Below are 27,040 nucleotides of genomic sequence, written 5' to 3' on the forward strand. Positions count from 1 at the left end.
CACCACCGGTGGGCTCTGCTATTAGTTCTGTTTGCTCCCATGCACCACCAACCCCAGCACCACCGGTGGGTTCTGCTATTACCGGTAGTTCTGTTTGCTCCCATGCACCGCCACCCCAGCGCCACCGGTGGGCTCTGCTATTTCTGTTCCCCATGTGTTGTTGTTGTATACAGTAGGGGAGAGCCGCCACGGTTGTAACGCGTCATGGTTGTAACATGCACGTTATCTCTTGATTGGTCAACGCCATCATGACGCCATCGTGTCAATATGTGTAGAGCAACGTACTCTACATGCCCAGGAATTTTTAAGTGTTTACCTTCATCCTACGGGGAGTTATTGGCGGAAAACTGACTTTTCTCAAAATGCGTAAAATTGAGTATATGTGGGCTACAATTTTTTTATTTGATGTTGGTAAATACAAATCCACATGGATGTCTTCATGCTTATGTTCTTCATTAGTTTGCATCGTGTTTAGACAGAATGCACGTTCATTCTTGTCTGTAAGCAATGCCAAAGAACAACTTGCAAAAGTGGGTCAATTGTAACACACGCCATACCATTCAATACCATTATACTGTATGTCATATTTACATATTTGACATATTGGCCAATATTATATGTTCAGTCAGCCGTCTTTCATTACAGAGTGCATTCTAAATTAGTTTAGCGTTCCATAACATTGTACAACTCATACTCAATCAATCAAACGTTTGTTTAATCAATGTATTTCCCCATTGAACTGACTCAAACGCCCAAACTGGTACACCCGGTAATATTTAATATTTCCCTTATGTTTGATACATTTTCTTATCACATCCATGGTATGAAACCAATGTTAAGGAGTTGCTTCAATTAAATATAATTGCTTTAAGCTGAAAACGATGTTTAATGGTGTTTCTTTAGCGTTGTTACATTTATCACGCATGCCATTACAATTAATCCGATATGCACAGCAAATGTGACACTGGAACAGCGTACACGTTCGGTTTAATAACTCCCTACCTGTTTTATCAATTTAAAAACGGATCTCTGAGTAAAAAAAAGAAACGTGCAAAGTGTTACAACCATGGCGGCTCTCCCCTATCTATCTCCTTGCTGTATATTGTGCCGAGTGCAGGGACAAAAATGTACTGAACGTCAACATAAAATTGGTTGTAAAATCCACTTCTACATTTCAGGGAAGTGATCGGCTGATGACTGTAGGCCTAAGTGAGTAAGTGAGCACTTATTTTATTTAGTATTTGTAAGTATCACTTCTATTAAAGGCTATTTCATGCTGTATACAGTCCAGTAGAGAGATATCTGTGAATCCCTACTATGAATGTGTCCAATGGTATTCGTAGCCCCCGTAAAATCTGAATGCCACCACACCGCCCACCCCTTTTCCCCCTAAATGTTTCCCTTTTTACCTCCTTTATGATGCATTCCTGTTCTGTTCTTTGATCAGGGCCGGATCTACCATATGGGCACGTGCCCCAAAGTTTTTTTTTTTAGTTCCACAGATAATTTCCCTGCTAATCCATATTAAATAAATGGTGTCTAAAAAGATTAGTGTTTTATTGTTGGTGAGAAGGGCATCTGTAAAGTGCAATTGTGTCTAAAGCAGCAACAATGCGCTAGATTGGCTGCCAATATAAAGGCATAAAACTGCCCCAAAACGGCTACAAAACAGAAAAGAATTTGCATGCGCGTGAAGGGGGGCCCTTCTAGCTTCAGTGCCCAGGGGCCCTCAGAGGTGTTAATCCGGCCCTGTCTTTGATTCTATAGAAGTGTCTATTTGAAGCCTACGTCTCTAAATGTTTTGATTAATTGAACAAGGGTGGACCCTCTTGTAAACAAGTTTAATGCTTAATTGGGTCTTCCACTTACTCACTCAGTTAAAGGTATATTCAGTGATTTCACTCAAAAAACCGTAGGTTTTGTTTTTGGCTGTGGGACCCAGCCTTTCGTCCAATCAGGATAGAGAGTCAAAAACGAAACCTAAGGTTTTTTGACCCCCAGGGGTTAACTGGGGACAGGGAGGAACTCCTTATATGGCCAGCACACTCTATAGTAGAGAGGATTATCACAACAAAACAAAAAAATAAGTGATATTTGAATTAAGTGAAATCACTGAATATACCTTTAACAGTCTTTGTATTGAGTTGTGCTTGACATGTACTGTAATTCTGCAAACTGTTAATAAATATTTCAATCAATCAATCAATTCATCCACAGCTTGGTGATGAAGACCTGGTGATGAAGACTCTGGAGGAGGAGTCTGAGGATCATTATCATCATTAATAACAGGGCATAGCGGTGGCGGCCATTTAAAAAAAAAGCCCTATAGAGATTAAAGCTTAAAAATAATCGAAAATCTCCGTTGGGGGGAAAATGCATTGTCTTTTTTATTAGTTATTATCACTATATGATATTTAATAAAAGTCATGCCATGCTACGTGTAGCTTGTCTTGTTTTTTTCACGAAAGAAAATACTAATTTCAAAAGTGACACGGCTTAAAGGGGAATACAACTTATTTTCAACATTTTACAATGTCATTAATATACTTTAGAGGTAATAATAAAAGAAGGTTCCCCCAATCTGTGTTTCCTAGAACATGGTGAATCACACCTTGATGACATCATCAAGAACAGCTCTAAGGTATATTAATTACATAGTAGAATGTTGAAAATGAGTGGAATGCCCCTTTAAGGACATTATCACATAACGCAGTGACACTTTACTTGTGTGTGGAAAAAGGTTTAACTGACGTAATTCACACATTCTATATCTGCTTCGCATTTATTCATTTTTTATATTCTGAATTCTCATAGACTTTCTTTATATCGCATCACAAAAAGTGTCAAGTGAAGGCGACAAAATGCAATCACTTACATTTCCGCTAGAAACAGACTGAATCAAATATGAGTGACATAAAGCCAAGCACACACCGTCTGGCATCAAAACAGCCGCCTCCGTTAATAGCTATTGAAAAATAGCAGATCTACAAGCTCATAGCGCGAAAAGTCGAGGAAATGTGGCGCACATCTTTGAATATATATTTTTAACTAAAATATTGGCTTCTGGGGGATCCCTGGAACTACATATTTTTGAGTCGGGGGTCCATGGCCCAATAGAGATAATTCTGGGGGTCCTTGACATGAAAAAGGTTGAGCACAACTGACATAGAAACATAGGTTTGTCAGAAAACTATTATTATTATATATTATTACTATGAAATTATATACTGTGCACTCTGTGCACATCGTAAAGTAAGTGATTAGAAAACAACCTGTGATATGTCTTCTGTTATTTTCTAGAAGTGATTACTTTCTATTCACTGCCATGTATTCATTGCACTTCCGGTGTGAGTTTGTTTTTCCCATGAAAGTGTCATGGCGCAGCCCAGTCACATGACCACTTCCCTTCCTACTGAAATATCTAAAAACACATACAAACCCCAGGGAACTGAGGGAAGTGTTTGTCTCCCAAGCTTAAAATAAGATGGTTGCAAAAGTGAATTGAACATAAAATTGAGCCTGTATGAAGGCTAAATGAAATGTAATTTAATTACGTCACTATTAATTATTCAATCTGATGTGTATTGTGTATGCTACTTACTTTTGGGTTTGGCATTAGCATCACAGCACACAGCTGCCAGAACTGTCGCACACAACCAGACGCGCGCGCGCACGCACGCACGCACGCACACACGCACACACGCACACACACACACACACACACGCACACACACACACACACACACACACACACACACACACACACACACACACACACACACACACACACACACACACACACACACACACACACACACACACACACACACACACACACACACACATTCAACGCTATACAGTAAGTACATTTATAGATGGGAACCAAAAAACAATATATGGGCATATGCAAAGGCTAGTACACATCCGTGACCATTGTGTGAGGATAAGTCATCAATTTCTTTCTTTTTTTTCCCCCTCGTTTTTTCAAGTCATATGAAAGCAGGGAATCATAGCTTCAAATTGGCATATTGGTTGTTCAGTTTGACCCACCAGTTTTGGAGATATGGCTTATAGAGTAAAGTCAACTAAAGAAAACAGGCTTGAAAGGTTCACTTCTGTGGTCTCCAACATTATACACCTAGCTGGCCTACATGTTTAAGCATTTATTTCTCGTGTAATATTGCTTAATTACGACACAGCAGAGAAAACACAGAATTCTTATTCACCTTGAAACGTTCGACGCCGTGGCTCTGGAGAACTGCGTTGGAGACGAAGAATGCCCTGGAAGGAAGGAGGAAGTTACTAATGCATCTCTGGAGAGGGAGGTCTACTCTGGAGCTCTCTGCTGGAACTGTTTCCCCCGCGACCCGACTACGGATAAGCGGTTGAAGATGGACGGATGGATGGATGGATGTAAACATGCAACCACATTCTGGACATAATATGACGCTGGTGGCTGCTGGTGGACAGCATAGACATCAGTGTTGATTTCGTCGACTAAAACTAAGACTACATTTTTTCACTGAGGAAAACTAAATGGAAACTAAATAAAAACTGAGATATGATGACTAAAACTAAGACTAAATATATTGACAACAAATAAAAACTAGACAAAAATGTTAGGAAGGGACTAGCCTCGGTACCAGGCTTTCACTTTGTTGGTGCAAAAATTGAAAGCCTGGAGGAACGCATTGGCCGCTCTGGTCTAAAAGTGGGAGTCAACCCTTCCGGGTGGGGGTCGCTCCAAATTATGTGACGTAGCGCTGCACTAGGGGGGAGAGGAGGGGCCGGGGGTGACGGACAGATCGATGAGATCCAATCAGGGTGCGCGTTTTTCTGAGCCGCAACCCTCCCATCTAAGCCAGAAATGTCTAGCGTTAGCTCAGGCTAGGAAGGGACTAGTGTACAAGAGATCCAGTACAAGTCATTTTACACTTGGTTGCATGCTGAAAATTGCCGATCTACAAGCTTGCGGCGCGTTGTGAGCTTGTAGATCGGCTACTTCCCCCAAAATATCTCGGAGGGAAATAAAGTGCACAATGTGGATTATTTTTTAAACATTTAATAGCACATAATATATTTGGCACAAATTATAATTTCGGATGGGGTTCCGTGGAACATTCATTTGGGGGTCCTTGACATGAAAGTGGTTGAGAACCACTTGTTTAAACAACAACTAAAACAGCTGGAACTTGGATGCAAGCCCAAATATCAACTAGCCTACATCTTTGAAACACGCCCAAGGTCGCACCGTGCTGGTATGTTTGTGAGAATGTAGATCACACCCTCACGCAGCCTCCCCCCGGCTCACAAGGTGGGGCAGTGCACCAAAGCATTGTGGTCATTGTAGTATAATTCAGCAGGCCAGTCAATCCCTAGTCAAACACACATACGCCACCGTTATCTACTAAAACTATCAACATTGAGCGAACCCTGCATTTTCTTCCAGCGTTGAACTGCCGCTTTGATCTTGTCCGCGTCGTCCCGCGACGCGTCAACGGCGGGTTTGCCGCTCTCTTGGCTTCGTTTGGAGAGGGACGCTTTCATCGCGCAGGCCTTCGCGACCGCTTCCGGGTCGCAGACTCGCGTGGGAGCGGCTTCGGAAAGATCCTCCCCAACCCTAACATCGTACCAGTCTTTACCCTTTCGCTCTCTGACCTCACCATCTCTGCTGGAACCGTTGCCCCCGCGACTCGACTCCGGATAAGCGGTTGAAGACGAATGGATGGACTGACGCTCTTTAACAATACTATGTCCAACCCAAATCCCCCCCCGGTCTTTCTCCCACCGACGGCGGCGTGTGCTTTCGGCGTGTGTTTTCCCCTTCAGGTGTTGGTCTCTAGCGTTGGGGTCGTTCATGTAGCACTCGCAGAGGTGACAGTAGTAGCGTCTGTGGTTAACGCCTTTATTAACCTCTTCAACATATTTTGAGTCTTCCTCTTGCTGGCTAACGGCCGCCTTACTGACCAATACCGACTGGTTGTCCAGCAGTAAAACATGTTCCCTCGACTTCAGGTGTTTGTCTCTGCCATTGTTGCCGTTGGTCTTGGTGTAGCACTTACAGAGGTGACAGTAGAAACGCCTGTGGCTCACGCCGATGCTGAGCTCTTCGACGTATTGCACTTGTTCTTCTTCTTGCCGGCTGGCGGCGACGTTATTGACCGCCGCCTCGCACCCGCCGTCGCCATCATGTGGCCAGAGTGCCAGCATCTTGTGCCTCATCCCATTCAGGTGGGTCTCCACAAACGTGGACAGAACGCCTCCGCGCTGCGCGATGGGGATGTCGCAGAGTTTACATCGGAAGCCGAAGACCTTGCCCTGGCGGAGTTCGCGGAGCGCCTCCAGATAGACCGACTTCCCGAGGATGAAGTCCACTTGGCGGGCGGTGAGCGACGCGCCGTCACCGTCCGTGGCGTTGTCGCCGGGTGACTCCTCCTTCTGGGGAACAGGAAAAAAACAAGGACACGTCACATTTGTTTTCGACTGCCCCCGTGTGGCCACATACTGTATGGTAGTTAGCTTGAGCGTAGTAGCAAACAAGCTCAGCACGCAACAGTAGATCTGCTATTTTTGCTACTTTCGTATTTGAATCCTAAAACGTAGCCATTCTGGACACATCCAGCCGATGCTATGAAACAACGATAACGCACCATTTAAGGAACATATCGAAGAATATATGAGTTAAAAAGAATAAGAATACAAGTTAAAGCCTTGCAATTAGGAGCACATTTAACTTTAAACAGTGTCCAGTTTTGCCTTTTTCCACTTTCTGTCATGTGCCCCAATGTAGTACCTCTGCGTAACAACCTAGGGGTACACGACACGTACCCACATTTGAGAAGAAGAACCACTGGCCTAGATGCATACCAGAACCGGGGTTTGACCTCACCTTGAATGTGTTCCGGGAGACGGCCGGCCAGAGAGGCCCGTACACCTGGCTCTTGAGCGCGGGGTCTTCGTTTGACGTGAAGTGCAGCGGATTTCCCTGAAGGACACACCGGAAGCTGTAGAATTGATGCTCGAGTCGTATCGCCATCTCACAGATGATCTGACAGCACACGGAACGAGGGAGGGATTACTTTACTTGACTCGAAAATGTACGTATTTTTGATTAACCTTGATAAAATCACGGCGATCTACGTGAATTGGTCTTTTATTGAGCTTTTGATCGGCCGAGTCTAGATTCTACACTCATTATTTAGCACTGGGTTGCTAGCTGGAGTTGTCGACATGACTGGAGCACGCCATCTTGAATTTCTCGTTCACCAGCACCCACTCTATCCGCTTCTTCTAAGAAAACGACTGACAGATTACAACTTGTCCAAAATGCAGCAGCTAGAGTTTTTTAACTAGAACTAAGATGAGAGAACATATTACTCCAGTTTTGGCATCACTGCACTGGCTTCCAGTTGTTTTTAGGATTGATTTTAAAATTATTTTACTTGTCTATAAAGCTCTCAATGGTCTCGCACCTCCGTACCTCCGTGACTGCCTACCTAGATATGTCCCTAACCGCCCCCTCAGGTCCTCCAATGCTGGCCTACTTGAAGTGCCTAAAAGAATGTGCACAAAAAAATATGGTGAGGCAGCTTTTTGCTTCTACGGCCCAACAGCCTGGAATAAACTTCCATTCAAGCTCAGACACGCACCCTCTGTAGACATTTTTTAATCTCAACTCAAGACTCACCTTTTCACTCTTGCTTTTAGTTGAGTTTTACTATGCACGTTCCTACCCTGCCCTGACTGATTGCTGCATGTGGTGTTTTTATTTGTTTTTATTTATTGTATTTTAGTGTCCTGCCCTGTGAAGCACTTTGAGCTGCATTTATGTATGAAAGGTGCTATACAAATAAAGTTTATTATTATTCTTTAAATGGCTTTTATCTCTAATTCCTTGTCCCAGATGGCATTTCTGGTCAAAACAAAGGTTTATTCCACGGCCAATAGCTGGCGCTGATCCTCCTGATCATGTTTTCTCTGCACTGATCGGTAGGCCAGAAACACACACACACACACACACACACACACACACACACACACACACACACACACACACACACACACACACACACACACACACACACACACACACACACACACACACACACACACACACACACACACACACACACACACACACACACACACACACACACACACACACACACACACACTGGGACGTATCCTCAGTGATGTATCCTGATTACTAGTATTCAGTTTCGGCTGGTGTTTGAGTTGGATGTTTGAGTTGAGTTTGATATTATGGTTGAGTTGAGGACCAGGGTGAAACACTAGCTCTAAACGTGTACAACCGCAAGGTGTTTCTTCTCACCGTGTTGTGGTTGAGGTGAGGACCAGGGTGAAACACTAGCTCTAAACGTGTACAACCGCAAGGTTTTTCTTCTCACCATGATGTGGTGGTTGAGGTGAGGACCAGGGTGAAACACTAGCTCTAACGTGTGCAACTGCGAGGTGTTCCTCCTTCTCACCGTGTTGTGGTTGAGGACCAGGGTGTCGAGGACCTTCCCGAATCTCTCCACCAGCTGGCGGACGTCCGAGGCCGCGGTGGGCGTGTCGGGAACGTTGTGGACAACCAGCAGGCGGTTCCAGTGCGCCTGCTGTATGCGAGAACAAACATCCACCTCGTCAGTTAACCACAAGGACCCCGGGGTCACTATAAACACACATCCACCTCGTCAGTTAACACCCTGAACGCACAGGACGAAGTTCACCATCAACGAAGTTCACCACCATGCGCCCAGGACGAAGATTGATCAAAAGGACAGAGATTATTGATATAAAAAAATCACTCCACAGCCTGGAAGCGTCTGTTGGGCAACATTCAATGTTGCGCAACAGTGGGACGTCATCGAAAATGTTGCCCCCGTTTAGCCGACGAGACAGAAAATCTTAAAACGTTAATAACTCTTGATCTAAATCATAACGTCTAATTCTAAGCAACAGCGGTCCTCCCGTTGTTGTCGATCACCTCTAGAGTGTTTTGGCTGTACATCGGTCCGTCGGTAAAAGTGCTCCGCTGCTATAAATCGCTGGGCGCTCTGATTTAATGGATTAAATAACCCTGGGCATTCGGGGTGTTAACCACATGGACCCCAGCGTCACTATTCTGGCATAATAGGGTTAGGAGAGTGTTGTGGACTTGTGGTCGATGACCTTACAGGCGTATGCAAAGGTTCGTGAGGTTGTGAGCTTGTAGATCGGTTATTTTCAGCATGCAACCAAGTGCACAATAAGCCATTACGACTCCATCAAGGCACCGCCAAAATACATTTCAGTCGACTAAACCAACTAAAACTAGACCAACACTCAAGCATTAAAAAGATGACTACAACTAAATGGAATGGAATTCAAAAGACTACGACTGAAACCAAATCAAACATTGCTGTCAAAATCAACACTGAAGACAAAAAAAGACTTACGTTTTCATTCAGAAGTCTGTACAGCGCCACCTGCGGGGCAGATAGATTATTAATATTTAGTTAATTTGTTAATATTTCAACATTGAAGGAAACCAGGACTGTTATAATCAGCGTTGGGCATATATTACTGAGGAGATGCTAATGCTTTCTGGTCTAAAGGGGCGGGTAGCCTGGCCCAGCCAGCGTGCTTTCTGGTCTAGAGGGGCGGGTACAGGCCAGGGTACTCTTATTCTGAAGAGATATTCATCATAGTCCAGCTTTAGGTGATAAGGTGACCACCAAAATGGTGGTCAGCCTATGAGGTTACCACCCTTTCACCTTATGACTTGAACTTGGACCATGAATAGGCAGAACACAGCTCTTATCTGCTATAGCTAGCAGAACACAGCTCTTATCTGCTAGCTAGCAGAACACAGCTCTTATCTGCTAGCTAGCGGAACACAGCTCTTATCTGCTAGCTAGCAGAACACAGCTCTTATCTGCTAGCTAGCAGAACACAGCTCTTATCTGCTAGCTAGCGGAACACAGCTCTTATCTGCTAGCTAGCGGAACACAGCTCTTATCTGCTAGCTAGCGGAACACAGCTGTTATCTGCTAGCTAGCGGAACACAGCTGTTCTCAAATTTAACTTCATCACTAGGGATGGACCTCGTTCATTTGTATTGATAACGAGCACCTTATCGATCAGGCTTATCGAGGGCCTGAAATCGAGTACTTTTCTAACAGACAGGCAGGCAATTGAACTTTTTACTTTTGGACAATAATATTGAAGAAACTGATAACTGGTTAATATGTGTACTGTCATTTTAAAAGCGTAATCTAATTGTGTTTACCCAGACAGTGCTGGTTGGCAGGTATCAATACACTTCTAGACCAACATGTTTGTGCCAGCATGGATGATTACATTTATTTCTTGATCACCTCTTGTCTTGATTTTTCTTTAAACATAACGTCATGGGCTCGATAGATAGCAGGCTTGATAAACACAAAGTGTATTGATAACGGGTACTCAATACGCTTGTTATGGGGTTTTTTCGGGTATCGAGCTATATATATAGCCAGGGTTGCAGCCTATAGGGTTCTAGAATTGTACGTACTGGTGTGTTGAGACTGACGGCCCTCTCTATGACCCTGATCTTCACTTCAGAGTCGTTGATCTTTGTCTTCACTCCAGAGCGACTGATCTTCATCGCCATCTCCACGTCTGGCATCACCACCAGCGCCTGACGGACAAACAACCACCGGTCATATGGATTTACACTGCTAAGACCTGTGGACGCGATGCTACACATGTCTTCTAAATCCTGACAGTTTTGTGGGGGAAAAACGGGTCTATCATGTCAGTGGTTCTCAAACTTCTTCATGTCAAGGACCCCCCAGATATGTGGCGGCGGTGGTTCAGGGCCCAGGGTAGAGTGGCCGGATGGTAACCGCAAGGTTGCCAGTTCGATCCCTGTGGGCTCCCCCAGAGTTGGTGTCGAAGTGTCCTGGACTCTGAACCCCTAATTGCTCCTGATGTGTTTAAACATAATGGTTAAAGTGGTTTAAAGATAAGGTGACACAGATGTGTTCCAGGTCTTACATGCCTTCCCTGCAATGCATGTGTGACACCTTCACACAGATTCCTAACGATTTGTGTGTGTGTGTGTGAGTGTGCGTGTGCGTGACCTTCACCTTTCCTAGCTTCCTAGCCAGGATGATGTCAGTGGGAGGAGCTCCAAACAGTTTGATGACATCACTCTCAGTGCAGCCGCACTGCGGCAGCCCGCTGATCAGAACAGTGGCGGCCGCTTCCTGTGTCGACGACGACGTCCTGTACACGCGCACACACACACACACACACACACACACACACACACAGACACAGACACAGACACACACACACACACACACACACACACACACACACACACACACACACACACACACACACACACACACACACACACACACACACACACACACACACACACACACACACACACACACACACACACACACACACACACACACACGATGCGGGCGGCAGTGGATCAGCGGTAGTGGACCGTGGACGTTCCCAGTTCGATCCCGGGCTCCCCCCCAGAGATCAGGTCCTTCCACATGGGGTGTGTGTGTGTGTGTGTGTCTGTGTGTGTGTGCACGTGCACGCATATGTGTGCTTGTGTGTGTGTGAATGTAATGCACAATGTGGAAGCAATTTGGATAAAAGCGCTATATAAATTAGGGATGCACCGAAAGGGAAATTATTGGCCGAAACCGAATACCGAATATAGGAAACAGTTGGCCGAAACCGAATATGATTATTATTATATCTTTTTTCCTACCATTGCTGTCATGGCCGTACCTTAAAGCTACCTGATTTATGGCAAAATAAACGGTTATGGCAAAACTTAACTTAAATATTAATCACTATTATGGGTCCATAAAACATTTATTCAGCTCTTTTGAATGCATTAATTGCCTATTCGGGCCGAAACCGAATAGGCCGAAAATGACTTTTTTGCCATTTTCCGAATATTCGGTGCATCACTAGCATAAATGCACCATTTAGCATTTAGTTAGAGAAGGGTGTAGTGAGAGAGTACAGCATGTACAGCTGGCTCGTAAAAGAAGGTCTAACTCACCCGTTACCGTTACTGACTGTTGTTGAATGGTCGGCTTCTGGTGTCTAGAAGAAAGGAAACGAGGCTATACATAAAAAGAAGACCATTTTGCACACGTACAAATATGACAAATAAGGGCCGATCCGATACTTTTCCCGATACAGTATCGGTACATCACTACTTTCAAAACATTACTGTAAGCAGGGAAATACCTTGTTTTGTTATGTCTGGGTCAATTTATAAATGTATGCCATGTAATAAGCGGGATAGTGTATGACGCGGCGGTAGTTGTTTAAGTCATGCATCCGTACACGTCATACATTATCCCTCATACAGAACATCCGTACACGTCATACATTATCCCTCATACAGAACATCTGTACACGTCATACATTATCCCTCATACAGAACTAATCTGTACTCGTCATACATTATCCCTAATACAGAACATCCGTACACGTCATACATTATTATTATATTATATTATTATATTATATATTATTATCCCTCATACATAACTAAATTAAAATTAATAATTTATAATGCATAAAAACCTTTGCTACAGTGGCAGTGACGGGCCGGCCTCCGATGGAGAGGCTGCTACACCGGGCCAGAACCAGAGCATCCTCTTCCCTCTCCATACACACCGACGCCTGGGGGGGAAGACAATCACTGTTACACACTGATGCCTATGGGGGGAAGACAGTCACTGTTGCACACTGACGCCTATGGGGGGAAGACAGTCACTGTTACACACTGACACCTATGGGGGGAAGACAGTCACTGTTACACACCGACGCCTATGGGGGTAGGACAATCACTGTTACACACTGACACCTAGGGGGGGAAGACAATCACTGTTACACACTGACACCTAGGTGGGGGAGACAATCACTGTTACACACCGACACTTAGGGGGGAAGACAATCACTGTTACACAATGACACCTAGGGGGGAAAGACAATCACTGTTACACACCGACACCTGGGGGGGGGGGACAATCACTGTTACACATACACACTGACACCTAGGGGGGGAAGACAATCACTGTTACACACTGACACCTAAGGGGGAAGACAATCACTGTTACACACTGACACATAGGGGGGGAAGACAGTCACTGTTGCACACTGACACCTAGGGGGGGTAATAACCAGCGGCCAGTGCCTCCGGCCATTCTGGAGTGATGACACAGCTTCCAGCACCGAGGAGAGCGAGTAGCGCTATACCTTCTGCCGCGGGTCCGCCTTGCTGCCGGACAACAGAACCACGCTGTCGTACTTCCCGAAGTCCCTGACCCGCGCTTTCACGTCCTGCTCCGTGGCCGCTGCGGGGATGCCTGTCAGGTACAGCAGACAAGCCGCCGAGCCAGTCCGGGGCGGGTGGCTCTGGGTGGTGGAGCCAGTCCGGGGCGGGTGGCTCTGGGTGGTGGTGGATGCTTTCTTCATTTTCTTGGCCGGCGGACCTTTGCCAGACTGAAAAATAAGAGACGTTTAATGGCTCTTTTCGACCGTATAAGAGCAAATACAGTGGATAAAAGGTAGGTGGCTAGCGCACATCCAGTTCCTATCTGGTGCTGGACTAAGGTAAGTACAGTGAAGAGAGGAGAGTCCGCACACAGGTTTGCTCCAAGGTGTTTGCTTTTTATTCAATACACCATAAATAAGACACAACGTCTCGGCCGTGAACGGCCTTCATCAGGTGATAATCGGCAGTATATGTGACAACTCCCTTTTAACCCAGTCGTCACATCATGTGACTGATGACGACTGCATGGGCAGGTGATTCACCAACACCAATAAGTGACATGACAATAAATACAGTGGATCCCTCAACCTCGAGAGACGAGTGAGGTTATTGCCAAGTGGCAACACAATTCAAAATAATTGGCAAAACACTACAATTGTAACTGTATTTGCACCACATATTTTTTGCTGCCAATTTTTTGTTGCCTAATCTTTTTAATTTATATATGGATGATCTGATATGACACCACAGTTGAATGCTTGTAGCACTGGTTGTATGCTGGGTAACTATTGACCTTGTCAATCATTTGATGTATGCAGATGATCTAGTCATACTGCTGAGCCCAAGTAGCGCTGGACTACAGCAGCAGCTGCTCCACATATGAGTATATGACACTGAAAATGATATAATGCCAGTAAGAGTGTTGTTCTTATCTGTAGAACAAAAGAGGACAAAAGTAAAAAATGTCCTGATTTTAAACTATCTTTTAACACTCTTGGTGTCTGTGGCGAAGTCAAATATCTTGGACATTGATGATGTCAGATGGTAGACAGTACCGTGGGATGTATGCACAGGCGAACACCCTCGCACGTAAGTTCACTTTGTGTTCAGAAGCATTTAACCATTCTGGGCGGGAACCCCTTTTGGTGTTTTAAGCATTGTGTTATACTTTAGCTATTGAAAAATAGCAGATCTACAAGCTCATGGCGCGGCACTTGTAGGTCTGCTATTTTTGGGGGGGAAAATGAAAATCTTTGAATATTCTTTCAGAGCAAACGTTTTTTAACTCAAATCTTTGCTTCTGGTGAGGTCCCTGGAACAACATATTTTCAGATGGGGGTCGGCGGCCAAATACATATACATGAAAATGTTTGAGAATTGACAAACATGGGGTTTTTCTGAAAACTGTCAAGATTTAGAAGACATTTGTAGAATCGTCCTCAGGTCCAAATGGGTTAGATCACTCCATTTAGAGCTTATTGTACACCACTCTACACTGCCCACTTGTGGTCAAGCTACAGAAAAGCAAGTATTCAGAAACTAAGGCAGCCTCTGTAGACATTTTTAAAGCACAGCTCAAGACCCACTTCTACAACATTGCTTTTAATTGATCTTTTATTTTTTGTTATTCGTGTCCTCACTGAATTGCATTACTGCTTGTTTTTTAATGTCGTTGACTTGCTTTTCTTTTTTTCTCTCCATTGCTCTGTAAAGCACTTTGAGCTGCATTTCATGTCATGAAAGGTGCTATACAAATAAAGTTTTATTATTATTATTATTATTATTAAGTAGCGTATAATGATGCCATGATCATTTTACTCAAAAGGCCTAGATGGTGCAGTGCAAGTTTATTGTTTATTTAATGTTTGTGTTAGGACACAAATACCAATTTGCTCAGACACATATGGCGCCAATGGCATTTAACCCACTCAGGTCGGGAACCCCTTTGATATTTGAGTTAAAAACGTTCGCTCTGAAAGAATATATATATTCAAAGATTTTAGCCTCATTTTCACGATAAAAAAAAGGCATTTTCAACAGCTAAAGTATAACATAATGCTTAAAACACCAAAAAGGGGTACCCGACCCAGAATGGGTTAAAATAAACGATATTTTGTAACTTCAAATAACAGCCTAATCAGACCCACTGTTTCATCAGCGTCGGAGCTCCCTGGTTCAGTCGTTCTCCTGAGGTCGGTCCTCACAGGAGACGTGGCTGACGGCGGTGGTCTGCGTCGGGCAGACTCGTCACGTCCGGCAGAGTCGTCGCGGCGACGTTTGGAACCATCATGAGAAGAACTCCCTGCAGCTGCAGATTGCAGGGGGGGGGGGGGGGGGGGGGGGATAATTAAAGAAAGGCGACATCAAAGGCCTCGACACAACCAAACAACGTTGCCTACATTGCTTATAGAGCACCGAAGTCTGACGTCAATATCGGTAGAGGGCGCAAATGCACGGGCTCATGCAATTTTTATTTGCATTGTAATCTCCATAAGGGGATTTTAGATCGACTCATATAAGAGCTGATGAAATAAACATGTCATCCCGGCCGCTTCACTCATATGGATATGAAGAATCAACTGACTGAGAGATAACGCTATTGTCACTGCTACTGAATTAGTTACATTTTCACAAGAAACAGACTGTATCATATATGAGTGACTGACTGTCACAAACGATACAGAGAAACCTCTCTGAAAATAACGCAGAGAGCTAGTTTATTTTTGGACCACAATGCTTATATGAAACAAAATTACTTCCGTGAACCAGGCAGAACCAGGGGATGAGCGAGTGATGTCAGGGCTTTGGCGCTCTATAAAACATGTATTTGGGACTTAAATTAATCTCATTCGGGACTAGGAGTTTTTTTGCACTGAGAATGTGCATATCGTGTGCAGTGTGCCCCGACGGGCAATGTGAGACTAGCAGCGCTGACAGATGAATTGCATTTTTATAGTGCTTTTCCAAGTGCTCAAAGCACTCATGGATTCGTCTATATATACTGTACAGTTGGTGCCATAAGTCTCTGCCCAAAGGCTGGCTACTGTATGTATACTGACTGGATGATTTACAGTGCACCCCTAGGTAAAACATACAGGATGTATTTACATAGAGAGGAACACCCCGGGGCGATGTGGTTTACCAGGAATCCAGGATCACATGTTTGAATATGATGATCCACTCCAATCCACTTGATTTATATGGCACATTTAAAATGGAACCCTGGCGGTGTGATAATAAGTGACCAGATATGACTGAGAGCCTGCCATCGCACAAATTATACTTGCCCTCTATAACAGAAATCTGAAAGACCCGTTTCGTTGAATAGCTCTAGAGAGACTGTGTACACATTTGCGTGTTGTTTGGACAAAATCTGTAGGTGTACTGTCCAAAAAACTTGTTTTGCACAAAGTGGCCTCCTGGTGGCGCTATAACAGGCCGTTATTGGAATTGTTTTGGAGATTAGCTGTTCACAGACGGACATGTGGACGGACGGACGGACGGACTGCAAAACATACTCTCTCCCCATGCCTTCGGCCTGGTGGAGACAATAATTTATATGCCAATGAAATAATAATTATTTAATGACAATCACACCCACCACCTGGCTGTATTTAATCCATTCTGGGCGGGAACCCCTTTGTGTTTTAAGCAGTATGCTTAGCTATTGAAAAATAGCATATCTACAAGCTCATAGCGCGGCACCAAGTGACGTGCTATGAGCTTGTAGATTTTTTTAAAGATTATGAAAATAATCTTTAATCTTTGAATATATTCTTTCAGTGCAAACGTTTTTAACTCAAATCTTTGCTTCCCCTGGAACAACATATTTTCAGATGGGGATCCACGGCCTAATAATTCAGGGGGTCCGACCATCCTTGACATGAAAAAGGTTGAGCACCACTGACAGAAACATAGGGTTTTTCCAGAAAACTGTTTTTCTTTTAGAAAAAAAGGGTGACTAATTAGCCAAGATGGTAGATCTATAGACCCTGACGAAGACCTTTTGGTCAAAACGCGGAGGTCCCCTTCCTCATCAAACAATACATTATATGAACCTTTTTCACCAAAGACGGAGTGCCTTGGATTCCTTTTTTCTTTTCAAGTCTGCAATTTACACCTTTGGAATCGAGCAGTACAACTTTAAGAGTGCCGTGCTACGAGATTGTAGATCTTTTTTTTTGTGAAAATGTGGTGCAAATCTTTGTGTATATATTCTTTCAGTGCAAACATTTTTAACTCAAATCCTTTCTTCTGGGAAGGGGGGGGGGGGGGCTCTGGAACAACATATTTTCAGATGGGGGTCCGCAGCCAAATACATATAATTCTGGGGGTCCTTTACATGAAAAAGGTTGAGCACCACTGACATGGAAACATAACTTTTTCAGAAAACTTTTACGATTTAGAAGACACCTATGCTTTCTATGGCATAGGCAGGATCCGCCAAAACTAGACACAGCTGCACTACATAAGACTAATTAATTAGAGCGACAGAGAGAGGAGTGTGTGTGTGTGTGTGTGTGTGTGTGTGTGCATCAATCATTAACAAAGGTGCAGACGATCATAAATCAGCAGAGACAGTGACGTTTGCGTTACTGTATGCCAAATTTAAGTGAACTCGGCCCCAGACTCTTTTTTTCCTCCCTGGATCTTTTTTTTTTAATTTCCGTTTTTTTCATGTCATATGAAAGCAGGGAATCATAGCTTCAAATTGATATATAATATTGGTTGTTCCGTTTTTCTCCTCTGGTGAAAAGATGGAATTTGCGCGATGGCAGGCTCTCAGTCACATCTGGTCACTTATTACCACACCGCTGGGACGAACACTAAAACCGTTGTTGCGTCTCGACCCATGGGTGTGGTTCGGCCTTTATGCGTTGTGCCCTCCCTTGTCACGTGTGTTTTTTATTGGTCTCAGTCATCATGCTTCAGTTTCTTGATCTTCCCCTCGTGGCGCTCGATCTCGCGCTGCAGACGTTCGATCTCCGCCTTGTGTTGGGCGATCTCCTCATGGTGGTGCGTCCGCAGCGCGGCCAGCTTCTCCTGCTCCTTGCGCTTGAAGTACATCTCCTCCTGGGCCGCCTGTCTCTTCCCGAAGGCCCCGCCCGCGTCTCTGATGGAGCCGCCGCCTCCTCCGCCCTTCCCCGCGCCCGAGCCCAGATCGCCCATCTCCCTTCTCTGCAGCTGTGTGCTGACGAAGTTCCTGATGCCGGGACTCAAGAATCTCACCATGGTTACTCTCTTATAAACGATCGACGTCGAGTGATTTGCGGTACTGGCTGTCAGAGTACTTGTAGTGCGGTTAAACGTTGCCATGGAACACGGAGGCCGGCCTGTGACATCAGTCTTATATCAGTGACATCAGGGATCTCCATATACGGGCATGAAAGGGTTACCAGTATAAGAGGGCGATAAGTGACCTCGGACTAAAAAGCGAGAAGCACTCACTGAAACACCATGTCTGGGAATGCCCATAAATGGACTTTTTTTTGTACACACTGCGGTGTGTAATCTTCTATTTTGCAATAGCTAAAGCATTAGTTAGTAGTTAGTTGCTGCGAGAGTGAGGTCTAGCCAACACCAACTCGGTATTCCTGGATCACTGCCCTCCACAGATTCCTATCTATCCAGGTTCTTGAGCTCTGCAGTGTTGTCAGCCAAGCTGTCGCACCGCAGCATAACATAATGCTTAAATCACCAAAAGGGGTTCCCGCCCAAAATGGGTTAAACACGGAATTCATGGAATTACTGAATACAATTCCTTTCTTTTATTATATTTTAATCAATAAACTTTTTTGTACGCCCTCATAACACTCCAGTTGCGGTGTAATGGAAAAAAAAAGGAAAAAAAGCTAGATTTGTGTCTCACTTCTAGTCTAAATGATCCTCAGGTAATTTACCTTGGTGGTGACAGGAGTGATGGGGGGGTCATTTACCTTGGTGGTGACAGGAGTGATGGGGGGGTCATTTACCTTGGTGGTGACAGGAGTGATGGGGGGGTCATTTACCTTGGTGGTGACAGGAGTGATGGGGGGGTCATTTACCTTGGTGGTGACAGGAGTGATGGGGGGGTCATTTACCTTGGTGGTGACAGGAGTGACGGGGGGTCATTTACCTTGGTGGTGGTAGGAGTGACGGGGGGTCATTTACCTTGGTGGTGGTAGGAGTGACGGGGGGTCATTTACCTTGGTGGTGGTAGGAGTGACGGGGGGGTCATTTACCTTGGTGGTGACAGGAGTGACGGGGGGTCATTTACCTTGGTGGTGGTAGGAGTGACAGGGGGTCATTTACCTTGGTGGTGGTAGGAGTGACGGGGGGTCATTTACCTTGGTGATGGTAGGAGTGACGGGGGGTCATTTACCTTGGTGGTGACAGGAGTGACGGGGGGTCATTTACCTTGGTGGTGACAGGAGTGACGGGGGGGTCATTTACCTTGGTGGTGGTAGGAGTGACAGGGGGTCATTTACCTTGGTGGTGGTAGGAGTGACGGGGGGTCATTTACCTTGGTGGTGGTAGGAGTGACGGGGGGTCATTTACCTTGGTGGTGGTAGGAGTGACGGGGGGTCATTTACCTTGGTGGTGGTAGGAGTGACGGGGGGTCATTTACCTTGGTGGTGGTAGGAGTGACGGGGGGTCATTTACCTTGGTGGTGGTAGGAGTGACGGGGGGTCATTTACCTTGGTGGTGGTAGGAGTGACGGGGGGTCATTTACCTTGGTGGTGACAGGAGTGACGGGGGGTCATTTACCTTGGTGGTGGTAGGAGTGACGGGGGGTCATTTACCTTGGTGGTGGTAGGAGTGACGGGGGGTCATTTACCTTGGTGGTGGTAGGAGTGACGGGGGGTCATTTACCTTGGTGGTGGTAGGAGTGACGGGGGGTCATTTACCTTGGTGGTGGTAGGAGTGACGGGGGGTCATTTACCTTGGTGGTGGTAGGAGTGACGGGGGGTCCGGTCGGAGCGCTCCTTCTTGGCGGCGGTGTGGCGGCGGCGGTCATCGAGACCCCGGACCGGGGAGCGTTCTCTGCTCCGCTCTGGGTGGCCGTCAGACGGAGACGAGAAGGCAACCGCCTTCCTGCGTTTGCCAGGCGGAGGACTAGGGGGCGCTGGAGACCAGGAACGTTTGCCAGACGGGGGACTAGGGGGCGCTGGAGACCAGGAATGTTTGCCAGACGGGGGACTAGGGGGCACTGGAGACCAGGAACGGGAGTGGGACGTGGAGCCAGGACGCTCCTGGGCGTAACGGGCATTTTTTTGGCCGCAATCTTGGACCGGGGACGTTTCCCTCTTGGTGGTGGCCACTCCAGGAGAGCTGTCATGATTAGAACATGACAGAAAATGATTAGTTGTCACACAGACCAGACCAGACCAGACCAGACCAGACCAGACCAGACCAGACCAGACCAGACCAGACCAGACCAGACCAGACCAGACCAGACCAGACCAGACCAGACCAGACCAGACCAGACCAGACCAGACCAGACCAGACCAGACCAGACCAGACCAGACCAGACCAGACCAGACCAGACCAGACCAGACCAGACCAGACCAGACCAGACCAGACCAGACCAGACCAGACCAGACCAGACCAGACCAGACCAGACCAGACCAGACCAGACCAGACCAGACCAGACCAGACCAGACCAGACCAGACCAGACCAGACCAGACCAGACCAGACCAGACCAGACCAGACCAGACCAGACCAGACCAGACCAGACCAGACCAGACCAGACCAGACCAGACCAGACCAGACCAGACCAGACCAGACCAGACCAGACCAGACCAGACCAGACCAGACCAGACCAGACCAGACCAGACCAGACCAGACCAGACCAGACCAGACCAGACCAGACCAGACCAGACCAGACCAGACCAGACCAGACCAGACCAGACCAGACCAGACCAGACCAGACCAGACCAGACCAGACCAGACCAGACCAGACCAGACCAGACCAGACCAGACCAGACCAGACCAGACCAGACCAGACCAGACCAGACCAGACCAGACCAGACCAGACCAGACCAGACCAGACCAGACCAGACCAGACCAGACCAGACCAGACCAGACCAGACCAGACCAGACCAGACCAGACCAGACCAGACCAGACCAGACCAGACCAGACCAGACCAGACCAGACCAGACCAGACCAGACCAGACCAGACCAGACCAGACCAGACCAGACCAGACCAGACCAGACCAGACCAGACCAGACCAGACCAGACCAGACCAGACCAGACCAGACCAGACCAGACCAGACCAGACCAGACCAGACCAGACCAGACCAGACAGACAGACAGACAGACAGACAGACAGATCGATCAGAGGGCAATGTATGGCTTCTGCAAGACGTGGTGTTCTGAACGGGAAACCATTTTGGTGTTAGCATCGTGTTATGCTTTAGCTATTGAAAAATAGCAGATCTACAAGCTCATAGCGCGCCACCGAGTGGCGCGCTACGAGCTTGTAGGTCTGCTATTTTTGAAAAATCGAAGATCAACTGACATTTTTAGAATCTGATCTCAGGTCAGAATGGGTTAATCAGACCAGTGTGTGTCCAGTGGAAACCTCGTATGAATCTGATCTCAGGTCAGAATGGGTTAAATGGCTCACTTGTTGCGTGGGTCATGCCAGGAGTCAGTGTATCTCACGCTTTGGCCATGATGCTCACTGATTGGCTCATGATGCTCAATCCAATCCTGGAGACAAAGAAAGAAAGCATATTAAACTAAAGTAGTGTTTCTGTGACTCTTTGACCTGCAGAGAACACCTTTGTGATGCCATTGATCACATGACCCCAAGTTCTAGGCTTAACAGAAGAGGGGAGTTTATTAGTCATTATAATATCTTAGTTTCCATTTAGTTTCCATTTAGTTTGTCAGTGAAAAAAGGTAAAGTCGACGAACATTTTTCGTCATAGTTTTAGTCGACGAAATTAACACTGGAGCAGGTGTGAGGGTGTCACACGTTGGCACTGACCTGGGCTGACGGATCACACGCCGTGGAGGGAGGGCAGGGCGACCTCTCAGCAGTCCCGCGTGATTCCAAGACGGGACGCCGCCTGTGTGTCGACGGCGAGGAGTCGCCCCACGTCCCGGACGAAGGGCTGGGTTCGGGGCCGTCCCCACCGTGCTCTCGGCCTGGAGGTAGGGTCGTCGACCATTGTACAAGATAAATAATTATTATTTGAGACAATCGCAATTACTTTTGTCATAATTGTCGTTATCGTGTCCATGTTGAGAAATGTTCAGACAAAAAAAAAAAAAAGCAGACGCGTTGTAAGCTTGTAGATCAGCTATGTTATATTTAAAAAATAAACATTTATAAAAATTGCAGTAATGTCTTGGTATTTTTTAGTTATTTATCATATCTGCCCTGTGCACTTTTTTTATTACGAAGCCTAACATAAATGTAATTTCTATTCATATTAATGCATCCAATGCATGTTCCAAAACACATTCCAACACATTCCAATGCAAAACACATTCCAACACATTCCAATGCATCCAATGCATGTTCCAAAACACATTCCAACACATTCCAAAACACATTGAATCGTTAATCGCAATTATTTTATTCGTGTGACAATGAATTGTCAGCTTAAACGTGTAATTGTGACAGACCTACCTGGATGACGAGATCCGTAGATCCGTGGGGGAGGTTCTCTTGCAGAATGCGACGACTCGTGAACCTCGAAGCCTGACCTGCAGCGATCCGGGTCTTCTGCGGCGCGCTCGTTCGGTCCGAAGTGTTGCAGACGAGCATGTCGCCTTTCAGGCATGCTCTCCCTATCGCCATATTTATCGGTGGCTCGACTAGCGTGGCCGTAGTCGATGCATTTCGCTGCAGGCTCATCGGTGGCTCGACTAGCGTGGCCGTAGTCGATGCATTTCGCTGCAGGCTCATCGGTGGCTCGACTAGCGTGGCCGTAGTCGATGCATTTCCCTGCAGTCTGCGGAAAGCCGTGGAAGCCAGCGGGCACTTCTGGGGTTCGTGAACGTCCCGTACTTGGCAAGGAGCGGCCAGGAGACAGCGGTATGTTGTGGACGGCGCCTGAAGACGAAGAAGCACTCGGATAATATGAAGAGGAGGAGGCCGCTCCGTTCCGGCCTTTATTTGATTTATTTGCCTGCAAAAGCCGAATGATGAAGGGTAAACTTTCAGCGTTCAACCGATCTTCGGGAAACTGGCTCAGAAACTGGAGATCTTCGTTGGATAACCCCAGGCCGGCCAAGATGTTCTCTGCACTTTCCGGGGTGTATAAACCTTGCTTATCATCCGCACCCCTACCACCACAACCATGGGAGCCCCTGGTCTGAGGGGAGGCTGGGCCACAGACCCAGGCCTGGTCACCCATGGAGCCCCTGGTCTGAGGGGAGGCTGGGCCACAGACGAGGCCTTGCACCCAGGCCTGGTCACCCATCGCAGAGTGGCTGCTCTGTGGCCGCTGGGTGACCGCAGAGGAAGGGCTTGGGTGTGGAGCGTTGTTTGACCATTCCATCATCCCTTGTTGCTGCTGGTGGCCTAGTTGGCTGGAGCTGTAGTAGCGTGGCTGTGGCGGACCCTGTTGCTGGCTGTGGTGGTGATACATCACGTCGTCGCGACACTTACACTTCTCAGCGCGCGCCGTCGGTTGTACCGAGATGTCTCCGTCTGGATAGCGAGGAGGAGACCGTGATCACGCTGACTGCTGTTGCTGCATGTCGTTGCTGGGCCTTATAGCTTCAACCTGGACCAGCTGCAGGTCCAAAGAGGCAACGTGAGGCCTCTCTGGTACTGTCGGTGGTGCCAAATCTTCTGCTGCTCTGCTCCAAATCCTGTGAGATTTGAAAAGATGTGTTTTTTGTTTTTTTTTATTTTAGACGGGTGTTTGTCTCCCCACAAATGTTCATGATAAAATACCACATTATTTTCCTACTCTGTCCGTGTCTCCTAGGAGGGCTGTGGGTATTTCAGAAACCCGTCCACCAGTCATCAACAAAAGGGGAATCCAAGCCAATAGAAATTGCAGGCTTTCCATTGCTGAAAAGTTTCAATGTGATAATGGAAGCCATCGTTCTCGCGATAATACAATATATTTTTAAAAAATCTTCAATTCATCAGAACATTTAGAAACGTACAAATATACACTTCTATATAAAAACATCAAACCTGTGTGAAGTGAGGGGTGCTAATATATTCAATTCTAATTCATGTTGATTAGGTGATGGTGATGTAAAACAAACGGTGCAAACAGAAACATTAAACGCCATTAACAATAAAGAGACAATATGACTTAATGTGCCACATTATGACGTACATTTTCCCTGCATTGTCAATGGCGTTTACAAAACAAACATTGAACTAAAGACAAAAATTAAACCTGTTTATAGGAGGGGCTGGCGCCCCTCAAAAACAGGAAATCATGTAAGGAGGTCAAAAACAATGAGATATAGATCGAGTACAAACATTGTGGTATTTTATCATGAACATTAGTGAGGACCAATTATAAGATGGTTTGAAAAGTGGTGAAGTCAAGAGAGGCTGCATTACCCCACCCCGGGGGCATGCCACGGTGTATTAGCTAGTATAGAGTCAATTCTAAAATGTATGGTATCACCAGTTGGTTTGGAAACCTAACTGTAAAATACAAATCTGAGATCCTTAGATTAGCCAAAATGTCAGGGAAGATCATGGGTAAGTCTACACCTCCGATCACCCCCCAGGTCATCTTTGAGCAGGCCACCATTGGACAGGTTAAGAAAATTGTGTTTGACCCCTCCCATGTTCTATACCCTGAGTATCGGCTAATGCCATCAGGTAGGAGATACGAGGTCCATGCGTGCAAATACAATAGGTACAAGCATTCCTTTGTCCCTCTGTCAATCACACTCCTAAACAGTGTCCTTGCAGAGGGCAGACAGGGTAGGGGTCGAAGGTGATGAGGTGATGTTCTTCTTTGTTTTTTTGCACTAGGTATGTTGGTGTGTGTTTTTTTAATGTTGTACGGGTAACTATGTGCCTTTGTTGTCTTTGTTGCTGCAGAGCGGGTCCTTGGGGTCCAAGACAAATTTCTTCCTTATATATATATATATATATATATATATATATATATATATATATATAATATTTTAATTTGCAAGCAGTCTACATAATATAAAAGGTAGAATAATTGTTACAACTTTTGATCAACGTTTGCCGGTTATCACTCCTAATATAATGGTACCATCATTCAATACAGAATCATGGAATTGTGGACAAAATCTTATTCAACGACAACTAAATATTCTAGTTTTGGGTCTGCGAGCCTAAATGTCATATGGTGGTCCGTGCAGAATAAATAATGGTTCTAGATATGGAAAAAGATATGTTGAAAACCACACTAATATTAACTGATAGCAACTGCTAATAACCGATAATGTAACTGTACCTTTCTATCACGCGTTGTTGTGGAACTTCTTGGATTTGTGTGTGTTTATTTATTCTATTCTCCTCCTCAGAGCGTCGCGCAGGCGCAGTTTCAGCTCAGCTCAGGCTGACTCATCGAAAGCAGATGAATGAGCTGCTGGGTCAGTGTTGCCAGGTTTGGGTTTATGCGACAGAAGTAAGCGACCAGGTCCACGAAAGAAAACAAGCACAAAATAAGCCACTCCACAACATGAGCACAGTCTATGCATGAGCAGCGTCCCGCTGTGAAGTTTGTACTTGGTTAGTGTTCAGTTAGTGTTCAGTGTTCAGAAATCAGCAAAATATTATAAAAATAAGTTCGCTTATAATAAGCAGACTTGGCAACACTGATTTCAAGCTCAGGCTGACTAATCAAAATCAGGACTGGCTCGCGTCAGGCCAGACTGTTGCCATAGAGACGCACAGGCGCTCACAAACGAGACAGCGTTGAAGCCATAGAGTTATAAGCCCATTGAAATGTTATCTATAGGCCTAATTCATTGATACAATCCAGCTTGGTTGCTAAAAGTTGCATGTTGAGCAATTTGCATAATTAGCTATTACATTACCAATGATAGGTACAAAATAAAATCCCAAATATTAAATCACTGTCTTCCGAGATTAAGTTTAGGCCTAATGTTAATGTGCTGTATATAGTCGTAGTGCACATGCTACAATTAAATAAAATTCGGTAAAATTGGTGAAAAACGTTCATATTTATATATTAAAATATTCCTTAGAAAATAAATGGAGCTGGGAACTTCTCCTTATAGGTCCACCCATGCATTCCTGGGACATGTGAGAATGGCTAAGAAAGGAATAAAGAGGAGATCTGCAAGACCACGCCTGTAGAAAAACCAAGGATGTGGGCAGAGAAACAAACCTATAGGCCTACCTATGATGGCACTGAGCATCATGAAGGGACTGAAAGACTTACCTACCTCAGTGTTCTATATAGGGACGTCAAACATAAACGCTACAGAATGTAGAATTATTATTCTGTTCAGCATTCGCCTGTTGTCTTGGTAAAGAAAAAGAGGAAAACAAAGAAAATATATATATCAATAGACCTACAACATATATAATTGTGGACAGAATATCATCTTATCCACGACAACAGAATCTAAATGTCATCAAATGGTGGTCTGCGTGGCTCAAATGCCAAATAAATGATGGACCTTTATTGATGTGAAAATTATTGAAAACCACTGCATTACATTAACAATGTTACACTATTTTTAATTGTGGGGGGGTATTTACGTGACAATTCACTCATGTGACATGAGTGAATTGTATCTGAAATGCATAGCAACAGCGCTCAG

General features: G+C 45.6%; 2 protein-coding genes across 2 annotated transcripts; both read right to left on the minus strand.

The window, feature by feature from the left end:
- Positions 1–18,208: 18,208 nt before the first annotated feature.
- Positions 18,209–18,526, minus strand: LOC310868676 (uncharacterized protein; the record flags this gene model as incomplete). Its single annotated transcript, XM_083779132.1, has 1 exon — positions 18,209–18,526. One exon carries the CDS (start codon positions 18,524–18,526, stop codon positions 18,209–18,211), a length of 318 nt encoding a protein of 105 aa, XP_083635258.1.
- A 1,682-nt stretch (positions 18,527–20,208) lies between these two features.
- Positions 20,209–25,751, minus strand: LOC310868677 (uncharacterized protein; the record flags this gene model as incomplete). Its single annotated transcript, XM_083779133.1, has 5 exons — positions 25,702–25,751; positions 22,920–24,109; positions 22,272–22,432; positions 21,906–21,991; positions 20,209–20,605 (listed from the first exon to the last, which is right to left on the minus strand). The coding sequence occupies exons 2-5, from the start codon at positions 23,881–23,883 to the stop codon at positions 20,209–20,211; spliced, it is 1,608 nt and encodes a 535-aa protein (XP_083635259.1). The 5' UTR covers positions 23,884–24,109; positions 25,702–25,751.
- Positions 25,752–27,040: the final 1,289 nt, after the last annotated feature.

This window comes from Protomyctophum parallelum (genome assembly GCF_964188405.1).
Source record: "Protomyctophum parallelum genome assembly, chromosome: 13".
Classification (NCBI taxonomy): Eukaryota; Metazoa; Chordata; class Actinopteri; order Myctophiformes; family Myctophidae; genus Protomyctophum; species Protomyctophum parallelum.